Source organism: Galleria mellonella, unplaced genomic scaffold (assembly GCF_026898425.1).
Source record: "Galleria mellonella isolate WM207_F2 unplaced genomic scaffold, CSIRO_AGI_GalMel_v1 utg746, whole genome shotgun sequence".
Classification (NCBI taxonomy): domain Eukaryota; kingdom Metazoa; phylum Arthropoda; class Insecta; order Lepidoptera; family Pyralidae; genus Galleria; species Galleria mellonella.
The window spans coordinates 1,390,097-1,412,307 of NW_026442148.1; the positions used below are offsets into that span (position 1 = coordinate 1,390,097).

At 34.0% G+C, this 22,211-nt stretch overlaps 1 protein-coding gene across 4 annotated transcripts; it reads right to left on the bottom strand.

The window, feature by feature from the left end:
• Nucleotides 1–2,051: 2,051 nt before the first annotated feature.
• On the bottom strand, nt 2,052–17,352 carry LOC113509267 (CTD small phosphatase-like protein 2). Of its 4 annotated transcripts, none has more exons than XM_052901096.1 (12): nt 17,163–17,352; nt 16,837–17,081; nt 15,356–16,474; nt 13,829–14,011; nt 12,915–12,986; nt 11,400–11,498; nt 10,852–10,944; nt 10,329–10,427; nt 8,756–8,904; nt 7,770–7,875; nt 7,433–7,540; nt 2,052–6,643 (listed from the first exon to the last, which is right to left on the bottom strand). In XM_052901096.1, the coding sequence occupies exons 3-12, from the start codon at nt 16,448–16,450 to the stop codon at nt 6,578–6,580; spliced, it is 2,070 nt and encodes a 689-aa protein (XP_052757056.1). In that variant the 5' UTR covers nt 16,451–16,474; nt 16,837–17,081; nt 17,163–17,352; the 3' UTR covers nt 2,052–6,577. The 4 variants fall into 4 exon arrangements, with proteins under 4 accessions (XP_052757056.1, XP_052757054.1, XP_052757055.1 ...); XM_052901094.1 differs by having other exon boundaries at nt 11,400–11,501; XM_052901095.1 differs by lacking the exon at nt 17,163–17,352 and having other exon boundaries at nt 11,400–11,501; nt 16,837–17,152.
• Nucleotides 17,353–22,211: the final 4,859 nt, after the last annotated feature.

The following is a 22,211-nucleotide window of genomic DNA, read 5'->3' on the forward strand; positions in this document are numbered from 1 at the left end:
TTGTGGTAAAAAAAAAAAACTATAAAAATAATATCCAATAACATTATCTTAACAATATACTAATATTAACAAATGAAGAAAGAAATTAGGAAACAATAAAAGGTAATTATGTTAAAAATTAAAAAATTTTAGTTCAGTTCAGTTCTCCATCTATGCCATTATTGTACAGGAATGATATTCGAGTCATTGAAGACAAATTTATTTTATTTCTCTAAAAAAAAAAAAATGTTTACCAGGATGCGACTAGGGACAGGTTGGCAAAAACTGTAACAGTGAATTTTTACCATTATTCTGAATTAAAAAACCAGCGGTAATCCATTCCGGAAAGTTACAAATATTTTTTTTTTTTATTTAAAATAATGTCATAATATAAAAAAATATATATTTTATAGTGAGTCACCTATATTTAAAACATATATATACCGACATAGAATGAGCCGTAAGAGGCGACTAAGAGAAGGCGAGGGATGGACAGCAGCGTCTTTCTCGAAACATTATTAAGGCCTAACTGAAGTTGCCAACTCGGCTGCGAAGCATGGCAACTATTGGCAAAACTGCCCTGAGGGAAAAGGCCTCAGCCCAGCAGTGGGACAACACGGATTAATAATTAATATAATAGCATAGAATAGATATTTTTGTGACACCAATATCATTCCGTACAACAATTTATGGACTACTTCCTAAGAGTATAAGTCTAATTAAAAAAAAAAAAAAATAGGCGGGACACCAATCGAGAGACCATTTTGAATTGGGAACACTTATAACTAAAGACATTAAAAAAAAAAATTAAAAAAAGAACTATAAATTAGTTTTAGTCACACATAAAAAAAATACAATTTATCATAAAATTATAATTTGCATGTATCAAATTTTCCGATTTATTTAAAAATGCAGTTTCTCTTTTAAATATAAAACTGAAGTGAGTTTTATTTCGAGTCGTGCGATAGAAATTGCAAAACAATTCAAATTGTAAATTATAAATAATAAATAAAATAATAAATATATTAATCGGATACAAATACTCAATAATGCAATCTGTAAAGTTATTTGAGAAACACGAATTCGACTTAAACGGCAATTACGTGGAATTCGAATAAATTGTTCTTTTAAAGGACCGTTCCATTTTTAAATTATGACAATATCATTTAAAAAAGAAAATACGTGTTTAATTTTTTTTTCTTAATATTTTTCAATACTCTCCTTATTTACGGTTTTGGATACACAAATGTTATTTTAATTTTTTCTGTATTAAATCAAAAACGCCTTTATATTAATTTTACCGCTTTTTTTTTTAAACATAGTTTTTTCGAACGAAAAATATTGATACGGACTGTCTGTCATTTTAAAGATATCTGTACTATTGATGTTTAAATAAAAAAAAAATACGAAGAATAACTATCATAAGTCATACTGTATTGTATTTGTTTATATCGGCTTTACTCGCGTTTCAAATTCGACAACGTCCAACTAATTATTAACTCGACAGGAGCTTATTCATGAGCGCGCTCCACGGCTGTATCACTATTGATATACATATAATCGGCCCTACCACTACTGACCGGGGGAGAAGGGATTGTTAATAATGGGGAGATTAGTCCCCATTGCTATCGATATACCATATCAGGTTGACTTCCACGCGGTTCCCCCTGGAACTATCGTGACTAATTTATCGTTGAATTCGTCACGATGGGCTAACTGACCTGCCTTTTCATCCTCACCTATCATCCCTCAATGGTGCCCCGCCGGTGTATACTGATAGCGTAAGCGGGATTACCATTCCATTATCATACATTAACACTACCACTGACCGCACGCGCACGACGACAAACAGCACGCTGGTCGCGCAGTGCTGTTCGCGATACAGCCATGAACCGCGCTCATGAATAACAGCTGCTATCGAATTCGGAACTAGTCAGGCATCCAATTTTAAAACGTGCGTAAATCCGAAATAAATAATAAAAAAAATTATAAATACTTTTAAATCACTGCAAGTAAACGGACGTTTGAGATATATATATATATATATATATATATATATATATATATATATATATATATATATATATATATATATATATATATACCATATATACATACAATAAATTACGCATATTTACTAGCCTTTTTATTCATAAAAACGTCACACCTCTAAAAACAGGTTTATTTAGCTATTCAACTATTTTGTCACTTTCTTTCACGCTAAATTCTTAGTTTGAAAGAAAGAGACAAAATATTGTAATATTTAAAATAGATTCATACAAGATTTTAGTTTTTATGAATAAGCGGGTACGCGTAAAACAATGCCCAAAAAAGAACTCTAATCATATATGTATAGTCATTAATTTTCCTTGACCACTGTATACAGTATGTACGTAATGCATTTATTAGTCTAACTACTTTATGTATCATATATTCATATATTTATTTACGATATTAATCATTTTGAAAAACAAATAAGCTTATATTATTGCTTTGCCGCAATGCTTTTTGTAGACTGTGAAAAAATAAAACCAGTTAAAAACAGTTTTTTCATCGCATAACCTGTTTATATCTAGTATAATAATTTGTTTAACTGTACCTTAAAGTTATGCTCATATCTCCGATACTTTCAACTTTAAGCGGATTTTTTATATCACCAAATGTACAGGCGCAAAAAGGCAAACAATAAGAAAACACTAATAAAATGATTGTAGCTAATATTAGCCAAGAGAGACTAAATTTAAAAAAAAGTCTGCTTATGTCGTTATTTATTTAAAAAAAATTATATTATTTAATTCAATTTTCCTATCAAACATCATAAATTGAGGTCATACAAAAAACATTGCTACGTATCATTAAAATATCCGTTTTTTTTTTCGGAAACGTTAAAACTAAATTGTAAATAACGTTAAAATAACAGTTATAACTAACTATAACAGATCGTTATGCTATTTTTAGCCATAAAAATAGCAATAGAAAGTTTTAGCTGACGGATGAGACTGTGAACATATCGTCACAGCCGTAGAATACTGACGGATCTTTATATGTAAGCTTTGTCAGATCCGTCGGTATTCTACGACTATGACGATATAGTCTATTGAACATATTTATACCCTAATTAGCATAAATAAAAAAATTAAGCTGCACTGGTCGTAAAAAAATAAAAAATAAAAACTATTTGTTTTGTTAACACACAATTCAGTGTTTCTGTTTTGGTTTAAAGATTAAATATCAATTTAAACGATACATACATACATACATACATACATACATACATATCTGTCACGCCTGTCTACCATTAGGGTAGGCAGAAACAATGGAACTTATTTTAAACGATAATAATAATGTATTATACCTTCATTTCACGTGGGTGTCGTAAGAGGCGACTGGGGGTACTTAATGGTCGAAGGGTAGCCATAACGCTTGCCAAGCGTAGCAACTACTGGCAACCTACTTATGGCGAGCCCTACGTACATGCGGCTAATATGAATGTATCATACAACTCAGCACAGACTCGAAATAATTTCAAAAAGTAGAATAGATTAAACACTAACCGCGTTTATTCATAAAAACCTATTTTATCTATTGAACTGTTTTGTCTCTTTCTTTTACATAAATTTCAAATTGGAAAGAAAGTCTTAAAACAGTGTAACAATTAACAAAACACTGTTTTGTATATTAAAATAGATTTGTACGTTTTAGTTTTTTTATGAATTAGGGCGTTGAAAGAATTTAAATATTTCATGTCACCTCTGTCTACCCCCAATAGGAGGTATAGCGTAAAAATATTAATAAATAGAACATTAAACCTTTAAACCAATACCAAACACTGAGTAAGACGAAACAGTTATGGTCATAATTTCAACTTATATTAATTAAATTAAATTAGCACCTGCCATTGATAAAATGTCGAATATGTTTTTACATTAAAAAAAAAATATTAAAAAAAAAACATAATTATTTAAAAAAAAAAAAAACAAATTTTACAGTTACACACATAAACGTAGCCAGCATAAAAATATGTAGTAACTGACGAAAAGAGTAGCACTTTTTAAAAGAAAAGTTTCAAATTTCAGCTTTGTCTGAACACAGAACTGGCAACACTAAGGCATTGCAATAGCCAATCTATAGCCAAATAAAATTTAATTTAAACCTCAAATCATAGTATATTACTATTTATATAGCTGCTCTTATATGTCGTACTTAAAAAAAAGAATACCGTTTTTTTTTAAAAGGTTATAATAAAACAAACCGAAAACAAAAACTGGCAACACTGAGGCTTACATTTATGTCTGTAACCGTAAATAACTATATATAGTAATTTATAAAACTAATATTGTATATTTTAGTTTAATTTTGTATAAAAAAAGTTTATAGTTCCAATTAGCGCGGGAAAGTAAGGTGTGGTATATGACGCGTATTTGAGAGGGGGTGAGGTCAGACCACAGCGGGCGGCGGGGAGTGTCCATACTGTATTTTAATACTATTACTTTTTTCAACAATAAAAGATTTTTTTTATATTATACAACTTAGAATGGCAAACAAACTGACGGCCCACCTGATGGAAAGTGGTAACCGTCGCCTATAGACATGAACAGTACCGTGGACATAACAGAGTATACTGTTTCGCCCATGATACCCCCCATGCGTTGCCATTCCTGAGGACACAGGTGTTATTCCTCTGTACCCTGTAAATTCACGCCATATCCCACCCGTCAAACCGAAACACAGCCATGCAAACACAACTGATTCACGGTTGAAACACGAATGGGACAGAGGTACCCAAGCAATCGACTTTTGTACAAAGTCTCCCTCCAGACACGATCAACTTAAAGTGAACTTGGTCTTTTATATAAGTTATAAGTTTTAGGCATCCAATGTTATGATGAAAATTTCCACCAGTATGCAGCAAAGAAGGGTTAATCCTTACTTTAATACCTTTTCAATGACCAAGTTTTGAAATCTTCCCAGGAGCACTTTCTACCACTCTAATCTCCGGGAACACTCTCCCAGGCGACATTATAAGCCCTCATTTCCACGAGCGTGATTAGAGAGAAATATAGAACATTCAAATGAAACATGGTTATGATGCCTTTATGCATTATAACCATATGCGACAGATGTCTCTGACTATCCATTCAGATAGTCAGAGCCATCTATAGACTGTAGTCGTTACGGTGAACGTAAATCGACATGTTCACATCGCGTCCATTATGTAAGATATAGATTTTATATCACTCTCTAATCGCGCGATACGAATAAAAAAAAACATAGTCATATTACAAACTTTTAAAATTAGAATACCGAAAACTTTTTTGTCATTACAAACTCATTCATTAGTGTCGTTAAAAAAAAAAAATACAATATCAGTTTTAAATAAAGAACTGTATATAACCGCGAAATAAATTCGTAAACAACACATTAAATAATCACAGTTAAACATAATATAGACCGCTATTTGGACTCGGTATTTACTTGATTTTTAGATTAAAATCAAATGCAATTTAAATAATACTCTTTATAAACAGCTCAGCTGTCTACAGACAAACGTGACGTGAAAAAAAAACTTCTATGTGGCCAATTCGACTTAGTACAATTTTTTTTTTTTTTTTTACGACCTTAGATACGAGTTCTTCAGTCACAAACACGAATAACATTTACAATACACAACCTAGTACAATGTGACATAGAGTTGCCATTTCGTAAAAAAAAATAAATAAAACAATCTTTATATAGCTAATTCCAGACCTAATGTTGGAATTTCGCGGTCTAAAAACCAAGCCTAGTGAAAAATACCAAGCCTGAAGTCACCAATGCGGTGTTTCTTTCTTTGAGGAATCAAAGTTGAAAGGTCCTTCAGAGTTGGACTGTGGTCGCACTTGCTGAAAATCACCCATTACATCATACAAGCTCCGCGAAGTCGGGTAATTTAGCTAGCGAATCGACATAGTTTAATACGTCACTTATCGTCTGTAGACAGCCCATTCTGTCAAATTAAAATTACTCTATACATTTCTGTTTTTAGAATATTCCGACCTAATTTTATTGAATGAACGAATTGAAATATATCATTATTTATTTATAACTCCATAGCGTATATATAATTCGTCATCCATACAGACGTATTTTGGTCATTTGAAAGTTTTCGTTGTTAAGTTATGGGCCCAGTGTTGAGGGTCGAAATGTTGAAATCATATACCTTTTATAAAAGGAGTATCTGATCAGTGAGTTTAAACATTTTTCTCTTTAAACAATTGTATTTTTATAAGGTTTCCAATCTCGATTCGATCATGTCATATGTTGTTTACATATATTTTTAACAACATTCAGTCAGCGTCAATTCTAAAATCGATCGATCAGAAATTTCAAAATTCGAATCGATTCAAATGATCAAATTGTTCGTAATGAAGATTGGAAACCCTACTTGACCCTGTGATTACTACGACCTTACTCATTCTTGATACTCGGAACAATTTTTAAATTAAGAATTGTCCACTGTATATATATGCGTATCGAAAAAAATTTCATTAGTGCGTTTCAGAAATACGTCTGAATGTATGACGAGCCTGTATTTTATATGAACATGATTCTATACCACTTAATCAGGCGGTAGATAGCTGAACAGTTTGTATTTGTCCCTGATGTACGGTCGCACGTCGTCTTTCTGAAATACAAATAAAAAAAAATGGTAAGTTACACACTACACGGGAGGGCTAGATAAATCGCGCGATTTACGCGGGAGGGCAAATTACATCGCGTGATCTACACGGGAGGGCAAGTTACATAGTGCGATCTACACGGAAAGGCAAGTTACATCGCGCAATCTACCCAGACGGGCAAGTTACATCGCGCAATCTACCCAGACGGGCAAGTTACATCGCGCAATCTACCCAGACGGGCAAGTTACATCGCGCAATCTACCCAGACGGGCAAGTTACATCGCGCAATCTACCCAGACGGGCAAGTTACATCGCGTAATCTACCCAGACGGGCAAGTTACATAGTGCGATCTACGCGGGAGGGCAAGTTACATAGCGCGATCTACACAGGAGGGCAAGTTACATCACGCAATCTACCCAAACGGGCATGTTACATCGCGCGATCTACACGGAAGGGCAAGTTACATCGCGCAATCTACTCAGGCGGGCAAGTTACATCGCGTGAATAACTCGGGCGGGCAAGTTAAATCGCGTGATCTGTTCAGGCGAACATATTATATCGCGCGATCTATTCGAGCGGGCAAGATACATCGCGCGATCTGTTCAGTCGAGCAATTTACATTGCGCAGTCTGTTCAGACGGGCAAGTTACGTAACACGAGCTATTCGGGCAGGCAAGTAATATGGCGTCATCTATATGGACGGGCAAGTAACAACGCGTGATCTAAACGACTGTAACTACATCTATGGCTAGTGGCATAAAAATTTTTTTTTCTTTAGTAACAATATACTTACAGTGGCGAGGTGTTCTAGGAACGGCAGCAGCTTGAGTAGCTCGTTATCGCTTCTATCCACGAACCAGCTGTCTATTGGTATACCATTTTCTAGCTGGTATCCAAACGCCTGCAATATAAAAACAACCTCAATATATAAAAAGCCCTTGTCGCGTTGTCTATTAACGCTAATCTCTGAAATCGCTCTACCGATTTAAATGAAATTTTGAAAGATAGCTTTTATTCTGACTAACAAAAATAAATCGGGTAGGTGGCGGTAAGTGACAAAATAATGTTGACCAGGTCAATTAATTTAAAATTAACATAAATTTAAACATTCTATCGAGTATGGGTCATACCTGAGGGCTGTTATCCACAATGACGGTTTTCCTGAGGTCCCGGCCGAGGATGGACAGATCCTTTACGTAGTTACCGTTCACCAGAAGGCAGTGCTCACGGAACAGTCTGCAAATACCACGTAATTATTTACCAGAGGGAGACTTTGTACAAAAAATCTTTTGCTTGGCCATCTTTGTCCCATTCGTATTTTTACCGTGAAGCAGTTGTATTTGCATGACTGTGTTTCGGTTTGTAGGGTGGGATATAGCGTGAATTTACAGGGTACAGAGGAATAACACCTGAATGGCAACGCATGGGGTGTAAAGGTATACTCTGTTATGTCCATGCTACTGCTCGTGTCTATAGGCGACGACTACCACTTTCCATCAGGTGGGCCGTCAGCTTGTTTACCATTCTAAGTTGCATAAAAAAAATATGTTCACATGTGTAATTTAAAGAGGTTTAAAAAATGTTGCCACATACATTTGACGGTCCACCTGATAGAAAGTGACAACCGTCGCCTATAGATAGAGTGTCTCCATACATAAGATATACACTCCGAGAATGGGCTAAAAACTCAGCTGTTGGTTTTTCAAAAAATTTAAGTACATCTTAGATTATATAAATACTTCAAGAGAAGCGGCTCAACTTTTTCATACAATTTTGCGTGATAAATAGTTACGAGTGATTCCTTTACAACTTCTATATTTATTTTGTCTTATAAATTCTACATCTTTCTAATGTGTAAACACTCATTTGGTTTATTAAATAATACGTACAGATACATTTTATGCATAAATATATAGAACACAGATAAACAAAACGAGTCAGCTAATTTGACAATTAGCTGACATAAAGTTGAGCCGTTTTTGAGGCTCAATACCTCTATTTATATAATGTAAAATTTTAATATATTCATTAAAGTTAAATTTTAAATTTGTCCAATGACATTACACGTTTAGATGGCGCCATATCGAGTATATACGACGAGATGGTATTCACCGACCTGTACTTGATCCAGCGGCGCGTAGGGTCCAGCAGGTTGAGCAGGCGGTCGGCGTAGACGCGCTTGCTGGCCGTGAACAGGATCACCTCGTACAGCCGCGAGACGCGCGACAGGAACTCGGCGAAGTGAGGCCGCGTGCGGACAAACACCTGGGGAAATTTATCATTATTATTAGATTGCTTAGCAATAAGACCGCATTTTTTTTTTATACAACTTAGAATGGCAAACAAGCTGACGGCCCACCTGCTGGAAAGTGGTAACCGTCGCCTATACACATGAGCAGTAGCATGGACATAACAGAGTATACTGTTTCACCCATGATACCCCCCATGCGTTGCCATTCCTGAGGACTCAGGTGTTATTCCTCTGTACCCAGTAAATTCACGCCATATCCCACCCTTCAAACCGAAACACAGCCATGCAAACACAGCTGCTTCACGGTTGAAACACGAATGGGACAGAGGTACCCAAGCAATCGACTTTTGTACAAAGTCTCCGCCTTTTGTACTACACTTTATTATAGATAATTGTTCAACAAATCCTGTAATGTTGGTGCAATAAAGTGTTAAATAAATAAATCCCTGTTACTAATGTCAAGAACGGGTCAACTTTTTGACAAATTTAGCTAAGTCAGTTAATTTACAAATTTATGTCGTTATAATAATTTTTTAGTTGATTTTGATACATGAAAATTTATCCTGCTACAATTATTATATTCGATCGCCATCTTGCAACCCTATTGCGGCATATAAAAATCGCGATTAAAAAACAGGGGTTGATCGTGAAACGATGAAAATTTGAATTTGTATGTATTTTTCAATGCTAAATCATAATAAAATAAAAATAAAAAAAAATTGACAAAAAAATAAAAATAAATATTTATTCTTATCTTACCCCTCAATGGGTATGAAAAATAGTTGTTTCCGATTCTCAGACCTATCCAATATGCACACAAATTTTCATAAAAATCGATAAAGCCATTTCGGAGGAGTTTGGTAACAAACACCGCGACATGAGAATTTTATATATTAGATATATATTCTTTAATGCACATGAATATAATAATAAACAGCGATTGGTTTAACAAATGTTTAGCAAGTGAAATCTCATGTTTGAGAGAGATCTCCTCCAGCCAACTCTAATGCAGTAGGAGTGAAATTGATTAGTGGGTTATCTAGAATACCAGTACGCAAGCTGTATCACTACATAGTATGAAACAAAGTCGCTGTCGCTGTCTGTCCGTCCCTATGTATGTTTAAATCTCTAAAACTACGCAACGGATTTTGAAGCGGTTTTTTTTTAAATAGATAGAGTGATTCAAGAGGAAGGTTTATATGTATAATACATGCATAATATTGTAGAGGAACACTGATAATTTCAAAGGTTTCTAATGCAATGTGATGTAAAGTGCACCCGTGCGAAACCGGGGCGGGTCGCTAGTATGAGATAAAAGAAAGAACTCGGCCTAATTACATACTTTTTGCTAACAATATACATAAAATATATATTGATAGCAAAAAGATTTTTTTTTTTATTTTTTATTAAAAAGCTCTAGTGCTTAAAGCATACTTACAGTGTAGCGACAGTTTTGGAAGAGCACTGGGAAGTGGAAGCTGGCATCGGGCAGCTCCTGCAGCGAGCAATGCACCAACGTCTCGTCCAAGTCCAACACCTGAGACGATATACATTGATTATTTATTTATAGGAACACCAACAGCAATATGCATTTATTTACACAATATTATATAATTCATTATGTTTAAATCTAATTTTTATATTTAGTTTAATTGAACTAAATACAGTGAAGGCTCTATATAAGCAACTCATTTTAACCAATTTTATTAAAAAAAAAAAATCTTATTGGAAAAAATTACTTATAGGAGAAAAAGGAGCATAAAAAGTTGTTTAGTTGAGTGGAGTTGTTGAATTGAGTGAAGTTGTTGAGTTGAGTTGTTGAGTTGTGTTGTTGAGCTGAGTGGAATTGTTGAGTTGAATTAAGTTGAGTTGTTGAGTTGAGTTGTTGAATTGTGTTGAGTTGTTGAGTTGAATTGAGTTGAGTGGACTTGTTGAGTTGTAGAGTTGAAAGTGCTACTCACGAGACTGAAGTCGGGGCTGGCGCGTGTCTTGAGCGGCAACGCCGGCCGCCGCGCGCGCAGCACCCCGCCCGCCACCGACTCCAGCGGCGGCAGCTGCCCATACAATGATCACAGTTACAGATAACACATATAAACACCACCAGTAGGTATTCAATACACCTTATCAGGTCGACCTGCACGCGGTTCCCGCTAAAAAGCATCGTGACTAATTTATCGTTGAATTAATCACGATTAGCTAAGTGACCTGTTTTATCATCCTCACCTATCATCTCTCACTGGTGCCCCGCCAGTGTATACTGTTGGTAGGCGGGTTTAACATTCCATTATCATACATTGAAAAAAAAATAGTAATTATAAATTAATATGGTATATTAAAAATTAACGCTCCTTTCCACTCAAGGATTGCTGGAAAAGAATTCTTAAAGAGTTAAGCTCGCCTCTTTTACATCTTCATCTAATATAAACTATAAGAATGTAATTTGTGCGCACAATAAATAAATAAATAAAAATAAATGCCTTCATTCATTCATTGATCAACGCCCCCTTACCTGCTTGATAAACAAATAAGGGTCGAACGCATCAACCCAGGACGAAATCTGCTGGCAGTCCACTCGGCTGCTGCAGGACGAGATCACATCACCAGCCTCCTGCTTCAATTTCACATATTATATTAATAATAATAATAAAAATATACTTTTTCTCAAAAATGCTTGGAAATGTGAGCATTATTTTAACAATCTTCTTAGAGATAAATCAAAATTGCCGTACTGGCCAGATACATGCGGGCAACGGCCGGCAAAAGTTGTATGAAAATCCATATCTGTCGTGTTTTGCGGCCAGATAAATTACTATGTAAACTCATATCTGTCCTGTAATTTAAAAATGAAATGACCTTTTACTTCGAACCATGGCTACCAAGGAGGTAACTAATAAAAGGTTTTATTTAAATTTCGAACTGGCTTGCAAATAGAAAGCTGTTTATTGAAAAAAAAAAAAACAAAGGAACATTATGGCGCGTGAAAAATTATTATTGTTCGTTATTCGTCATTGAACTTAAAAAGTAAAATTGTGTTTTTTATTTCCGCGCATTGTTTGAGAAACTAGTTTGAGTACTATACAAGCCTTGGCCACAACTAGGCATTGATGGTCTCACGTATGTGTGCCTCGGCTGCACCTCGGCCCACATTTGTACGTTCGTCCATCAATGCCTCAGTTGTTGGCCGCTGCAGTAATGTACTATATTATTCAGACTACAATTTGGTCCATTTTGTTGGTAACAATTTTCTTACCAACTGTGTTAGTAAAAAAGAAAAGCAAATTAATTTAATTAAAGCAGTTCACTCAGACGTGACCCAGCCGACTAGAACAGCATCTGAATGTAATGCCTGATTATAGGCGAGTTATATTTCTCGCCTATTAATTTTAGAATGCTGTTGGTGCTTGTCCTAACTCTGTGTAGCAATGATGCAGTTCTCTTTCTCCTTATAGCGTAGTAATCATCTACGCGGGATTGAGCAAATATGCTAGAGGCGCTCTAAAACTGTTATTATTGTTTTTTTTTTTATAGACAACTTTGAATGGCAAACAAGCTGACGGCCCACCTGATGGAAAGTGGTAACCGTCGCCTATAAACATGAGCAGTACCATGGACATAACAGAGTATACTGTTTCGCCCATGATACCCCCCTATACATTGCCATTCCTGAGGACTCAGGTGTTATTCCTCTGTACCCTGTAAATTCACTGCCATATCCCACCCTTCAAACCGAAACATAGCCATGCAAACACAACTGCTTTACGGTAGAAACACGAATGGGACAGAGGTACCCAAGCAATTGACTTTTGTACAAAGTCTCCCTCTTATTATTATGTATTATGAAGATTACAATCCCATTTTCCGTTGCCGGCCTTTCAAATTTTTGTAGGCACGTTTTTTAAAATGTCTACTGTAAGGGGAGAACTGAAGACGGGAGCTCATTCCACGACTCAGATGGACAACTATCGAATGGAATAGAATGGTAGTATGTGTGTATGTGTAAGTTAAGCATAAAATTCATACAAACCTCGATGTCTGATGGTGCCTGCTCATCATGACACGCCAGAGAAGACTCATCTGCTGTCATACTAGATCCATTCTGGATAAAATAATATATTCTTTATTACAGATAACTAGGATCCATTTTTGTTAGTAACAATTGACTTAAACTGTATTAATAGAAAAACAAAAATACAAAACATATAGAAAAAGCAATTGATAAATATCTAAAAGAGTTAATAGATAGTAAATTGACATGAAATTATATTTGATACTAGCAGTTTCCCGGGGCGTTGCTCGCTTCTATGTAGTGGCCGTATATCATTCCCATTGGTACTTTTTTATAAATTCCGGTCTTATATTGTATTGTATACTTAAATATTAATTATTTAAGATAATTGTAAAGAAAAAAGCTTCTATTTTCAACCGATTCCAAAAAAGAAGGTTCTAAATTCGATTGTATTTTTTTTCTGTTTGTTACCTCATATATCAGTTGTAAACCAATTTGCAGAATTATTTTTTTATCCGAAAGGATTTATTTACAAATCGGTCTCTTTTTTTTACAACACAAGAGGCAAACGAGCATGCGGCTCACCGGATGGTAAGTGACCACCGCCGCCCATGATCACCCACAACACCAGCGGCATTGCAGGTGTGCTGCCGGCCTTTTAAAAAGGAATATACTCCTTACTTGAAGGTTATGTTGTCGTATCGGTTCGTCTCATAGAAATTTAACCAAAACCAGTTGAGTAGTTTAGAAAATAGATTAAATAATTCTTTCTGTAGGAAGCTACATTATCAATGTGTGACATAGAGTATATTTTATATCCAAAAAATATAGAGACCTCTATGAAAATTGCAATAATGTAACGTAAAGTGAACGGTTTCCATCAAGTGGACCACAAAAATTCCATTCAGAGTTGTAAAAAAAATTTTACTAACCCATCCAGCTGCTTCGGAGGCCAGGCTCTGACTGATCTCAGCTAGGAAACCACTGCTTGGACTCCTAGCCGATAGAGCTTCCAAACTCTCTATAGCTGTCCCCTGCGTGTCACATGTAGATGATATCTCACATTCAGAGTCACGAACGTAGCCGTCCTGTTCTAACATGGTCACGAAATCCGGCTGTAAGAGAAAATATAAGTTAAATTTAGAAATACTTGATTATTTGTTCAAGTAAATATAATTTCAAGAATTTGAGAATAGTTATTTTTAAAATCTACGGCAGGAATAACATAAGAATAAAAAAAACTCAGCTGTTATTTAAAGAAAAAAAAAACTAGATTTTTGCTACTTATAAAAATAAAAATAAATTTAAAACATGGAATAGTATATCAAAGATAGAAAAAAAGTAACACAGTGTTACTGTTTTTAAAAAGTAGATTTCTACAACTTATGTAATAATTGTGAATTTAGAACATGGAATTCTGTACAGAAGAATGGACAAAGAACTTAGTGTTGCTTTTTAAAAAAATAAATACATTTTTAAAGCTTATAAAAATAAATGTGAAGTTAGAACATGGAATTCCAGGTAACAATTTGCTTTGCAACAAGCATGTTGGGCAATAAAGTAACAACTTGTTTTAAAAAAATAATATAAATTTTAAAATATTAGAAATGTTCATGAGTTTACTTGTTGCAATATGGCAACATTGGTGAAAAATAATTTAAACATTGTCAATGTTTCTGGTTGATTATTTAAAAAGTGCTCTGCTAGCAAACCAAAATATATTTCACAGAATATATTGCATATAAATGTAACACTGAAAACTGCATCTATTTCATATTCTGCATTGGAATTTTTCAAACAATATTTTGCTATCAAAATATAAATTTTCATAGACATGAATCATTCATTCATGATAACTTAATTTGCTTTAACGCATGTTATACATTAAAAGTATTTAATGTTAAAAACTGAATAATAAATAAATAAATATATACGGACAAATCACACAGATTGAGCTAGCCCCAAAGTAAGTTCGAGACTTATGGGATACTAACTCAATGATACTATATTTATAATAGATACATATATAGATAAACATCCAAGACCCAGGCCAATCAGGAAAAGATCATGACCTGGCCGGGGATCGAACCCGGGGCCTCCACGTCGCAGGCAAGCATGTTGACCGCTGCGCCACGGAGGACGAATCTCTGCATCCAGTCGTGTGGCGTGCAAATATTTCATTTAAAACTTGTCCTTAAAATTTTACAGTGATCCTCAAGTGAGTGAAAACATTTTTCAATAAGATAATTGTAAAGTTTCTGATAAAATTTTTTGTCTGGCAGTTCTCTGTATTCTTTTATTGCCTTACCTTTTAGGATATGAGAACTTTTTTTTTAATAATAATAAATCAGAAACATTAAATTTTTTTTTCTAATTTACAGACTTGCCATACTTTGTCAACCTATAGTAATTTACACCCATACCCATGTATTTTTGAACATTCTTCATGGAGGACTTACCTGCACATATTTCTCTCCATTACTCAAAAAATCAGAACATGTAACCAAGTCATCAGTTGTTGAAGTTGGTTGATACATCTCCAAATCATTGCTTGACTTCCTTCTCTTTATCAATCTCTTCTCCACTGAGTTCTTCCGCGATTTCTTAGCATCCTCTTTGTCTGTTGTCATTACTCTAGCTGCTTTGTCTGCAAGGAAGCTCACTTCATCTTCAGTTTGAACATTTTCACCCATCAATTGTGCACACTCTGTGATTGCCATAAAATCATTTAGACAATCATTTGGAAGACATAGTTCTGATGACTCTACTTGACCATCAGAATCGGATTCTTCAGATTTTGGATTCGGAAAGTCAACAAATGTGGTTGTATGTGCTTCGTACATGGTAACATCATTGTCATCAGTCCAATTTGATGTTTCTGGTAAAACTGAAGCTTTCGCTTTGCTCTTCTTCTTAGGGCTTTCATTGGTTGATGTTACCTTAGTGATTTTTGGTGAAGATACACCCATCTGACGTACTTTACGTATTGGTGAACTATTCAGTGATGCTGATTTGTCAACTTTATCCATACGTCTGGTTTTCCGAGGTGAATTTAACGCTGATGACAAAGCCTCCGTTTTTCGTAACTCACGATTCAAGGAACTGTGACGTAGTTGCACACTCTTTGTCATACGTACATCTTTAGGTTTCGATGTTGTGGTTACTTTATCGTTCTGGGTCTTGGGTGTTTTGATGCTTGTGGATGATGTGACCGCATCCTTATTTGTGCTACGTACAACAGTTTGGAAAATGGGCTTCTTTGTGCAATTGTCTTTTAGTTTTGGCTTAGTTTGTGCAATGGGTTTCTCCATGATTTTTACTATACCGGTTCTAACGGGCCTAGTTTTTAAATTCTTCTGTGATCTAGTGATACAGAACTGAGGCACGTCAGCTTGTAAGGCATTCTTGGCTGAATCCCTTTTCAGGATAGTTTTCAAAGTGGAGTTTGATTTTGACAAAGACTTATTCAAAGGTTTCTTCTTTAGTTTGGCTACGTTCTGCGTACTCCTCTTCGTTGAGAGCGGCCGCTCCCTCTTTCTACTTCTTAACCGCATTGCAAGTTTAGAAGGAAACTTGACCTGAAAATAGTAGATTTATATATATTTTTTTTTATTTAAATTATTAAAAATAAATAAGGTAAATGAATACAATTATTTCTCTACAATTAACAGAAATGCTGTTGCAATTATCATATCAATTATGAATTGTACATTGCTGAAAATCAGCCTTCCCCATAGATTTATGGCAGATAAAGAATAATTTTGCAACTAATTACATCCACTGATTCCCTGGAACACATTCGAGGTAGTCACTCCATCTGGTGGAGGAGGTCATCCAACACTACGTTTGCCTGTACAGGGTCCTCACTCGGGAATCTTTCTTCCCCGTCAATTATTGGTTCTATTAATTTATTTAATTTATTGAATTAACAATAACTTACATGAACTCAACTCGTAACAGGAAATTAATTTATTCCATGTACAATAAAGAATAAATTAATTTACGTGTAATATCGGCGCCGGCAAACATCACTTTCAAAACTAATTTCTTTGTTTCAACACGCCTGAATTTTATTTCCGTACAGTCCGCGGCATTCGTTCGCGCCTTTTTCACATCTAAGTTTTTATCACATTTCAGCTATTATCCTACACTTAATCACTTTAATTTAGTATTTTGTATATTTCTCTGTAAAGAAAACACAGTTTTTAGTCATTTACCATTAAAATAACATTAAATATTGCAAGCACAAAATAAAAAAAGCGGCACCAGAAGTTATCGATTTATGCGCTGTTTAACTAAAACGATCTTCACTTATGCGATACATTTCATACGTATAAAATATTAGCGAATAGTTTTATTCGCGTAATTATAAGTAAAAATCACTGTATTATGATATTTACAAGACAGTTTAAATGATAAAAAACATAAAGCCAAACAAATGTCAAAATGGCGGCGATTGTTTTTTAATGCTTTTATTTCTTCAGATGGCGCTCCAGAGCCCGCGCATGCGTTTTGTTATGTTCTGAGATTAGGTAAGTCAATAAAATAGGTATTCAATAAATGTTTATAACAAATTTGTGTGAAATTCTATATTAAAATTAAGTCTACCATTCATTTATTTCTAATTTTATTCTATCCTTTATGAATATATTAATATACCAAGAAGATTGATATATTAAGTCCAAAATACATTTATCATTATGTATAACCAAAATACTATTTTATGTGTTAAATTACCATACAGGAATAAATTATTACTGCAAAATGTAATCACTCGTTTGTAGAATGACATTTATTTTGTATACATTTTTACAAACTTTTTCCTAATGTAATGTTAGTAAAATATAAGAAATAAATATATTTGGATGTTCTGGACACAGTCATTATACAATATTTATTCGAAGACGAAGATTATTTTCAAATACATAACAAAATTAAATCAATAAATTAAGTAAATTAATTTTGTTATGTAAATTAATTACTTATTGGCAGTAAAAATTCTCGTCTTTTTCACGATAGAATAAATAAATAGAATAATAAAGAAATAGAATGAGTAGATTATTTTTTTTATAAATTACGTCTAAAAAATAATATACAATTAGACATTTGTTTTGCAGTTTGACAAATTTTGGTACATTTTAGTCATTGAAGTCCATTTTTAATATGATCACACTCAACATTGAAACTCAGACAGTGCTATTATATGATGGCTACCCAGGGCCGTAAAATTTGCTAAAATTAAAAAAATATTAACATTTGAAATTTTTGCGTTTATTATAATTTTGTTTAAAATAGTTTTATTTTAATTTTTAATTCACGTAAACATTTAAATTTTTTCTTCAGTGTTGAGCTTTTATAGTAAAAAATATTATATAAAATGTCAAGTATTTCAGTCACATCATCCAAACGTGAGGTAAGAAGCTTGTCATAATTTTACTCACTAAATTTGAAAATGAACCATTTCATTTACGAAATATGTATTAATTAATAAATTGAGGCATATTAGTTATTTTTGTCGATAATCATGAAAGTGGACAAATTAACCGAATGAATGATAACTGTAGTAAGATTGTCGCCGTGTTTTCTCTGTTTACTTTATAAAAAAATCTTTGTTTTGTGTTAACGAATAATAAAGTTATTCGTATATAGGCTTAGTATATTTTTACGGTCTGATCGCTTGACATTGTACCATGCCCCTAGCATCTAATTTCAATCAATCGCTTTATTTAATTTAATTTTCGTTTATGAGAAGTAATTTTGTAGTATTGTAAATTTTTGTTCTAGATACAGTTTGCGGTTGTACAAATAAAAAAAAAAAATATTTATTTATTTATTTAACAAAGTATGTTTGTATTAGCACAGAATTTATCATTAACATAGATTGGGGGTGGTTAACATTTCAAAAAGGAGAATCTTAATTCAACTATTATATTTTTTTCATGTATTACAAAATATCCAAGTTCTTTGACAGTTTTAAAAATTATCTGTTAATTTTTTATTTTTTTTTTTTACAGAAAGGCACAGCAGAGCTAGCTCAAGAAGTAGACTCAATTAGAGCTCTGAACAAAAGTCTACAAGCATATTTGGAACAGCTCCGTGTTTATAAAAAGAATTTAGGAGCAATGAATGAAAATTGCAAACAACTCTCGAAAGTAAATACAGAATGGATAAAGACAATAAATATGATGAGATGATTATTTTTATTATATAATTAAATTATTTATGTAAATAATAGTGTTATATAATAACTATTGTTCGTGATAGTGATATTTCTACCCTTATTCCAATTATATAAATTTTGGGGTCAGTTTAATATGTTTTATTTATATTATACAAGATTTTGGCTTTTCATTTTACAACTGGCCACCTACCTGACATCAACCCTCTGGTGGGGGGGGGGGGGAGGTTAGTCTTTTTATACAACTTAGAATGTCAAACAAGCTGACGGCCCACCTGATGGAAAGTGGTAACCGTCGCCTATAAACATGAGCAGAAAATGGTTAATATAAATGGTCCCATTGCTATCAATATACCTCATCAGGTTGACCTCCACGAGGTTCTCCTTGGAAACTATTGTTCCTAATTTATCCTTGAATTCGTCATGATGGGCTAACTGACCTGCCTAATAGCGCAGGTTTTACTATGGCATTTTCACCCATTAAAAAAAACCCTCTTTAGGAATGCATTTATTAGTGGTATCTGCTACATGTAATACAGAAGAAAGTATTCAGTAGGGAAAAGAAAGGAGAGAGTGAATAAAGGAAGTCGGTAGAAGAGGAATGAAGGATTTATAAGGAAGAAGGGACACTGCAATAGCAGAGTGGATAGTAGTGGAATACTGCAGTGGCTCGGGGAATCAGGGTCACATACCTGCATGCACTTATTTTAGATCTGGATAGATCACTATAGGAGAACACTAGCAGATACTGTATTATAATTTTTTTTTATATTGGATTTACTAACATACAGACAGGGTGAGTTTTTAGCTATAATAATAATAATATAAGCCTTTATTAAAGAAGTAACATAATAAACAATTCAATGTAAATAATATTCAATCAGTAACTGTTCTGTCACCTCTCTCTTGTCCAAAGACAAAGGCCTCCTCCAGAGTCTTCCATTCTATTCTGTCTTTGGCTATCCTTGTCCAAAATGCACCTGCTACTGCTTTTATATCTGTAACCCATCGTGTCAGTGGTCTTCCCTGTCTTTGGCCTATTCTAGGGTACCAGTCTGTTACAGTTGTTGTCCATTTTTGTGTTTTTTCTCGCATAATATGTCCTGCCCATCTCCATTTTAATTTTTTTATTGTATAAATAACATTTTTGAATTTTGTTTTCTCTTTAATTTCTACTAATTTAACCCTATTCTTTATTTTAATGCCCAAGACACTTCTTTCTATGCTGTTTTGACATACTTTTAATTTTTTAAGATTTCTTTCAGTTAATGGCCATGTTTGACACCCATATGTAAGACAAGGTAATATGCATGTATCAAACACTTTCTTTTTGTCATTCATATATATATATTTGTTTTTCATAATCTCTTTTAATGACCAATACCTATTCTATGTATTGGCGATTCTCCTGTCAATCTCTTTGTTTGTGTCATTTGCAAGAGAGATTATTTGGCCCAGATATAAATATTCCTCAACATATTCAATGCGTTTTCCATTCAATGTTATGTTTTTGTGTATGCCATTTGTTAATACCTTTGTTTTCTTGATATTGATAGACAGTCCAGCTTTCATACTCTCATTTGCTAGTTCTTGAACCATGATTTGCAAGTTTTCAGAGCTGTCTGTGAGAAGAACTGTGTCATCCGCAAATCGTAAGTGTGTCAAATACTCGCCGTTTATATTCAAACCATAATGCGTCCACTCCATTTTTCGTAATATCTGTTCTAGTACAGTTGTGAATAGTTTAGGGGAGATGGGATCCCCTTGTCTAACGCCTCTTTGTATAGGAAAGGGTTGTCCTGTTCTTTCTAATCTTACTTTTGCTGTACTCTTATAATATATGTTACGCAATAATCTTATGTATTTGAGTTCTATACCCTGCATCCGTAAAGCTTCCCATAGGGACTCATGTTCTAAGGAGTCGAATGCTTTAGTATAATCAATAAAACATAGGTAATAATCTAGGCTGTATTCATTGTATTTTTCTACAATTTGTTTAACTGTATGTATGTGATCTAGAGTGCTATAATTGCTTCTGAAACCAGCTTGATCTTTTGACTGGTTTTCATCCAATATTCTGGACATACGGTTTAAAAGTACCTTGGAAAATACTTTGTAAATGTGGCTCATAAGACTAATTGGCCTGTAATTATTTACATCGTTTTTATCTCCTTTCTTGTGTATTAATGTAATTACAGATTCAGTCCATTGTATGGGGATCTCTTCAGTTTCTAAAATCTGATTGAATAATTTTGTTAGTTGTGGTGCAATTATAGGCAGCGAACATTTCAGGAGCTCATTTGTAATTTGATCTTCTCCTGGTGACTTTCCATTTTTTTGATTAAGGATGGCCTTTTCTGTTTCTCTTACTAATATTTTTGGTACTGGTTCTTCTTGCCTACATTGATAATTATTTTCTTCTTTAGTTAATTTATTACTAATTTTATGGGATGTATATAAATCTTTATAAAATTCAGTTGCTATATTTATAATTTTACGTCTCTTGCCTGTATTTTGTTTTTTATTATTTATCAGACTTGGTACAGAGTTTTTAGCTATACATAACATTAAATTTAAATTTAATAATTGTCACAATATTGTACACTGCTGTATCCGCTGACGTTGATACTCCTTTCCACTTTGGGTGTTGCTGGAAGAGAACTCTCTTAGAGTTAAGCTCGCCTTTGTACATTTGATTACCTCTGTCGTATTCTTACAACTGGTGTGTACAATAAAGAATTAAGAAGAAATATCTACCCATGTTATAAACTAGCATAACTATACCATCTGAGGCCATGGTAAATTCATCGGATGAGTCTCTCCCTTTATTTAAAAAGGCTCGGGGGTTTTGCCAGTAGTTGCCACGCTTGGCAGGCGGTTGGCGGTTTGGGAATGGTAACCCCGCCTGCGCTAACGGGATACGTTGGCGGAGCACCAGTGAAGGGTGATAGATGAGAATGAAAACAGATCAGTTAGCCCATCATGATGAATTCATCAGAAATTAACCATGATAGTTTCCAGGGAGAACCGCGAGGTCGACCTGGTTGGGTATATTGTTAGCAATGGGATTCTCAGTCTCCATTACTAACAATCCCTTTTCCCCCCCCGCTCTTTGTAGTTAATAAATATATCTTTGC